Source organism: Lacerta agilis, chromosome 9, assembly GCF_009819535.1.
Source record: "Lacerta agilis isolate rLacAgi1 chromosome 9, rLacAgi1.pri, whole genome shotgun sequence".
Lineage (NCBI taxonomy): Eukaryota > Metazoa > Chordata > Lepidosauria > Squamata > Lacertidae > Lacerta > Lacerta agilis.
This window is the reverse complement of record NC_046320.1, coordinates 38671440-38677527: the sequence shown is the minus strand read 5'-3', so window position 1 is coordinate 38677527 and position 6088 is coordinate 38671440. Positions and strand designations below refer to the sequence as shown.

The 6088-nt window shown below is 47.6% G+C and overlaps 1 protein-coding gene across 5 annotated transcripts in view; it reads left to right on the top strand.

Annotated features, from left to right (window-relative positions):
• Nucleotides 1-961: 961 nt before the first annotated feature.
• HHIP (hedgehog interacting protein) overlaps nt 962-6088 on the top strand; it is a 74550-nt gene continuing 69423 nt past the window's right edge. For 3 of the 5 annotated variants that reach the window (XM_033159724.1, XM_033159723.1, XM_033159722.1), the window contains exon 1: nt 963-1323. In XM_033159724.1, the coding sequence (XP_033015615.1) occupies nt 1051-1323 (273 nt within the window). In that variant the 5' untranslated portion in view covers nt 963-1050. Of the gene's footprint in view, nt 1324-6088 lie in introns of all 5 variants that reach the window. The other 2 variants (XM_033159719.1, XM_033159720.1) reach the window with 1 other exon arrangement.

The following is a 6088-nucleotide window of genomic DNA, read 5'->3' as shown; positions in this document are numbered from 1 at the left end:
TCTTTTGAGGAGGTGGGGGGGGGGGTGCTTCTATTCTTGAGTCCTGCTCAAGAAGGGCCCCTGGGGCCACGGGCTGGCTATTCCCTCAAGTTTCCTCACTCGCCTCTTTCCTGACCCTCCTCACCGCGGCTGCTGCCATTGTCGCTGCCGGACCTTCCTCTCAGACAACGGTAGCTGCTGCTTACGTCCCCCCCCCCCAATCCCGCCACTCTCTCTCTCTCTCTCTCTGCTCCCTTAGGTATTTCGCCCCAGCGCGCGCGAGCGCGCCAACCAGTCAGCCAGCCGGGCCGCCAGTCGCCTCGTCCGTGCGCGCGCGCGCGCGCGCCTTCCCCGCCGCTCGCGCCCCGTGACCGTCCGCTTCCCCTCTCCTCCCCCCCCCCCGCGCGCACGGCCACACACGCACGCACGCTCTCTCGTTCTTCTCCCCGCTAGTCCCTCTTTTCGGTGACGTGAAGGGGCGCGCGGTGGCAGCACCTCCCCGCGCGCTGCTTAAAAATAAGAAGAAAAGAGGGAGCGAAACATGAGAGCCCTAGTGAGCTCCAGCTCCCGCCGGCAGCAGCAGAGGAGGCATCACCCCAGCCAGGCTGTCCTCGCTGAATTGCTGCCGCCTTTCTATGGAACGAGCAGAAGGGACTTGCTGCTGCTGCTGCTGCCACCGCCACGACCACCACCACCTCCTCGTCGTCTTCTCTTTCGCGCGCCAACGCGGGAGCCCTTTGCGCCGGCAATTTCGACGCCTCAGCCGCGTCAACTAAACAGGCGGCCGCCCTCACGCAAACTTCTCCGCGCAAACTGCGCGGCACCTTTCCCTCGCCCCCCCCCTTAAACCACACGCGACGTGCGCTCCCCCCCTCTTTTTTTTGGTCCCTCAGACATCACTCGCTCCCCCCCCTGCAGCCCTCCTTGGAGCCCCCCCCCATCCTCTCTGTCTCTTTCTCTCCCCCCCCCCCACTCCACCCCCGGATCTGAGGGGTTTCCCCCACACACACAACAGGGAAAGCTCTCGCTCTTGGATTTGCCTTGGGATTTGCCAGTGAAGCTCGCGGAGGCATGGTCGCTCTGAAGATGCTCCCGCTCAAGCTGCTCTTGGTGGCCGTGGTCCTCTGCTTCTTCGAGGGGGAGGCCCGCTTTGGGGAGAGCGGGGGGGCCAAGAGGAGAAGGTGCCTGAACGGCAGCCCCCCCAGGCGCCTCAAGAAGCGAGACAGGAGGCTGATGCTGCTGGAGCCGCCCCTCGGAGGGGAGCTCGTGTGCCGGGGCTTCTACCCTCGCCTCTCCTGCTGCCCCAGGGCGGACAGCCAGGGCTCGCTGCACGTGGAGAACAAGGTAAGGCGCGCGGCGGCGGGTGGGAGGGCTGCACACTCCGGGGCTCACCTGAGCAGCAGCAGGAGGATGATTTTGGATCTGTAAGACGGGGGTTCTCCTCGTGATCTGGGCGGGTGGAAGGAAACTCCTTGGGGAGAACCAAGGAGAGGTGGACCTGTATCTGTCTGCCTCTCTCCTCTTCAGTAGCCTAGGCTTGCAAAGGTGGTGAGAAGGCCAGTTAGGTGAGAAGGCCAGCAGCTCTGGGGAGGTGTCAAAGGTGGCCTGAGCTTGGGTGCTTCATCAGATGCACGAAGCAGTAGAGGAGAAGGGGGGGCGGATAGGTAGACATCTTCACCTGGACTGATTTCTGTTGGCCGAGGAGCCCATGAAACTCTGGAGTGGCTCAGATCTTCTTCATCAACCCACATGTTATCCCAAACTCAGGCTTAGCAAAGGAGAGAGGGCTGCAATCCCAAACAGACTTTTGCCCGGGAATAAACTCCATTGAACTTTCTTGCAAGTGAACTTCAATCGGCTCGCACTGTAAGCCCCATTAAGTATACTTTGACGTAGTTTTGAGCATAAACGTGTAAGAAAGATAGCGCTGCTGTTCCTCTTGGATACTGGCACCTTTGATACTGTTGTGCCCTTGTTTCCTTTCCGTCTCTTCTAGGATGGGGTGCTAATTTCAGGAGCATGGTGTGTCTCTCGTGTGTGTGTGTGTGTGTGTGTGTGTGTATTGGTTCCTACAGGTTTCTGTTGTCCTTCAAGCACAACAGTCCTTGGAAAACTTGTTACAAGGTTTTGGTTGGTCACTGAGATTGGAGTCTTCAGAGATTGGAGATGTCAAAATCTGGACGCGGGGCATATAATTAGTTTGTACAAAAAAAAAGCCAAACCTTGACCTCAGGTTAACAATCTAGGATAACAATTTATGGGGGGGGGGGTAAAATTGGGAAAGTGTACTACAGTATTGTATAATGAAGGGATGCTGCAGTCCCTGGAAGCCCCAATTGTCAGGTGGTCCCATCTAGAAGAGAGCAGAAAAAAACTGAGTTGGAAAACAGGTAGACTTTCGTCCCGGTCTGGATGAGACATGGGACGGGATGGGGGGGGGGGGTAGAAATGCTGCCAATAAAGTCTGGAGGGTTTTCTTGGAGTCAGTCAACGCTCCCTGGCAGCCATGGGACTGTAAATTAAGGTGGCGGTGGTTTCCCCGTTTATTTTTTCTGAGGGTAGAAAAGTGTGTACGATTCTCTCCCACATGTTTGGTCAGGAAACTTCGGGTAGCAGATGGTGATTGGGAGAGCAGATGATGCCAGGACGTTGCAAACTTTTTACGAGCTCTTCCACGGATTAGGTCGGTCCCTTTCTCTGGAGAGAGAAAAGGGGAGGGGGGGAGAGAGGATTCCCTGAAGTTGTTCCTCGACAAACTGGAGAGGTTGCAAATGGATCTTTCTCAAACGGGATAAAAGGAGGGTATCTACTGGACTGTGTGTGTGGAAAGAGAAAGAGAGAGAGAGAGAATTTGCTTTTTTGCAGCATGACAGTTTTAACGTCATTAGACTTGATGGCATTCTGAGGATAAATGAAAAATCCTAGGCATCCTGAAATAAGAAGGGCGCCTGTTCAGGGGTCTGCTGTTCTTCTGCGTTCCAGCGTGTTGGTGTTCTCTAAGTTTTTCAGGGTATTGTTTCGATCAGAAGGGCAATGTGTAATGCTGGATCTAGGGAGGGAAACCTGATGAATAAATGTCATTGAGAATCACTGCACGTGAAATAAACAATCAGGTGTCTTTCTCACTGCCCCCTCTTTTCCCCTGCTCCCCCTTCCAGCTTTTAGGTTTAATTAAGAATTCCTCCGTTACAACACTGCAGTTGTCAAGGTCTGAGAGCGTCTTGGAAAACTTGTGTTTCAGTCTTTCTGGCCCAAGCATAATAAAAAAAATACCCAGCCTGAATCGAATTTTTATGCTCAGTTCACGGTAGATTTCACTCCATTCTCATGTAAACAGCTTCTACGAATCAACATATGTGTCTGGGTGGTATCTCTCACTTTGTTTTGTAACAAAAAGCCATATTGCATCATTTAATTTGCTCAAGTCATGCAAATAGGGAAAAAATCAATAGGACAAAAAGGGGTCGACTTATCCTCCTCCCCACTAAACTGCTGCCCACACACAGAGTCCTGTTGCTTATGGCAAAAGAATAACAACAACACCATTGTATTTGTTGGTTGGTTCGCTAATGGGTGAAACTGGAGAACATCATTCTCCTTCAGTCCCCAGCTCTGTCCAAATGCTCATGCCTTTTGAGAGAGCATTTGTCCTATCGCCTCTGTTCCCAGATGAGCGAGAGCTGTCTTTGCTGCAGGGATTTCAGCAAAGGAAACTCTATTCTTACCAGATGCAGCAGGAGTTTGGTTGGATATTTTCTCCGCATGTTTGGCCAGAGGTAGTGTCAGCAAAGCTCCTGTGTGGTAATCACATTAAACTACACACTAACTACATTCAGATAACCTCCTAAAGTCTCTAACTGAAACCCACAAATGCCAGAGAAGCGGGGAGGGGGTGTCCTTAGTTTATCCTGTTACTAACATTTAGAAATGAGCAGCAGCATCTGCTGGATGGACTCTCTGAATTCTCCCTGTAATAAATAAGCTTTCTGTGGTGGATTAAAGGTGAGATAGTTGCATTTCTACCCAGTTACGGAACTTGATTTCTTAGCACTCTTTCTTTTGTGGCTGGTGACATCTAAAAACACTTTTAACTGGAAGGACATAATTTAATGTACATCTCAACCCATCATTTCAGTCTATATCATATCCATAGATCTCATATCATTCATTTAAACAAAACTTGGCAATAAACATTTTTGCACGTCTGTGTACCAGATGGACAGAAATATGCATTTTCCCATTTTCCTGTGCAGTGCAATCCTATTCATGCTTACTCAGAATCAAATCCCATTGATTTCAATGGGATTTACTCTCAGGTAAGTGTGCTTTGGAAAGTTTGCCACTTCTGATTCACATGACGCATAATGGATGACTTTTCATGCAAAATGCATCTAATAGATTTAGTGATAGCAGAGTCTAAACAGGGTGCTCTGGAAATGCTCCAGGAAGTACGTCCCTATGGCTGTGCTGTGACACTGCACTTATGATACACCCCACCCACAGACAAGGGTAAGGGTGATAAGAAATAAATGTTTCAGCAGTTTTTAAAAGTGATGAAGCACACTCAGCAGTCATTTCTAATTACAAAAAGCCTCTTGGTTTAAGACTATATTTGTCAACCCTCTGGCAATTTAATGATCCAATTATTGATCTGTATTTCTAATGAAATGCTGCCAGCCTCTTAAGTAATGCAAAGCTGCAAGAGAAAATGCACAGACACATGAAATTACAGTCTCCCTTTATCATCTCTATTTTGTTTTGTTTTATTTGCATGATGTCATTGACATTTTATCCCTACTTTCTGGTGCTTTGGATTATTCTCCATTTACCATTTGATTCTCTAAATTCATAAGCAAATAATGACATATTAAAGTTTTGTGCATTTTTTTTTAAGTTTGCTTACAGGCTGTCAAACAGAGTGATCTTCTCTACCTTGGTTTCACAGCCAAGGCTGTCAGGGAATGGGTGAAAAGTAATTGTTTTCAAGTGTGCCCTTTTACAATCATTTGTTTGCTCTGGCTCTTTCTTTAACAAAAGCTATTGTTGAACACATCCAACTAAACAAATAACTCATCTTGGGGTCCCTGTAACAGCTGCCTTGGTACAATGATGTATTTACATATTGTCCTAAAATTGAAACTGAACTCCTTAATGACATAATCCAGTACTATAGTACCAAATGAAGCATATGCTGAAACTAGCAGCTGAACCATATTGAAAGCATTCTGTTCGGAGGAATAATTACCTGTACTTGTATACCAAATACTGCTTCATATTAACATCAGAACTGAATGCTATGATTTTTCTGCTGACTTGCCTCCTTGCACCCATGTGAAATGGTACAAGTTGTGTTGGCCAGATTCTTTTGTAAAATCAGAAGAAATTATGCTCCTATATGTCTGTTCCCTTTCACCTTTAGCTTAATAGTGCCAACCCAGCTTTGTAAACTACAAGTCCCTGCATATTTATCTCACCTGTCTTCTCTTGGCTTCAGCTTCCTGGGTAGAGATTAAAGGATGAGTTAACATATGTTATGAATCAGTCAGTAGGTATAATAATTAGTAAGCATAGTGCAAGCTTAAGCCACTATAATTTCATGGTTCTACATATGGCTTTTGGAAACAGCAAACTAATTTGAGTATAACAAATCTGTTTTTTTTTAATGTATGCTCATTCTTAAATATACATTTTACATTTGGGGTGAGGGGTACATTTATTCAGATTAATCCACATTTGCCATGCCCATGACAGATTTGCCAGTGAGTGAAACAGGGTATGTAGGAACTGATGCATGCAGAAAGTCCCAGTCCCTGACATCATCAGTTAACAGCATCTCAGGTATCTGATCTGTAATCTGAGAAGGAATCATAGCTCAGTGGTAGAACACCTGCTTGGCATGCAGAAGGTCCTAGTCAAAAGAATAAGGTAACAGATTATGTGAAGGGCCTCAGGCTAAATGTAGCTTGCCACTCAAGAGTAGGCAGTATTGGGCTGGCATAAAGCTGAGCTGGTATAAGCCTATTTCCTGTGTACCAGAACTCATATATAGCAAAGTAGGCTAAGTCTGCAATATGAGAGCAGTATGAAATAACATACCACACAGAGACAA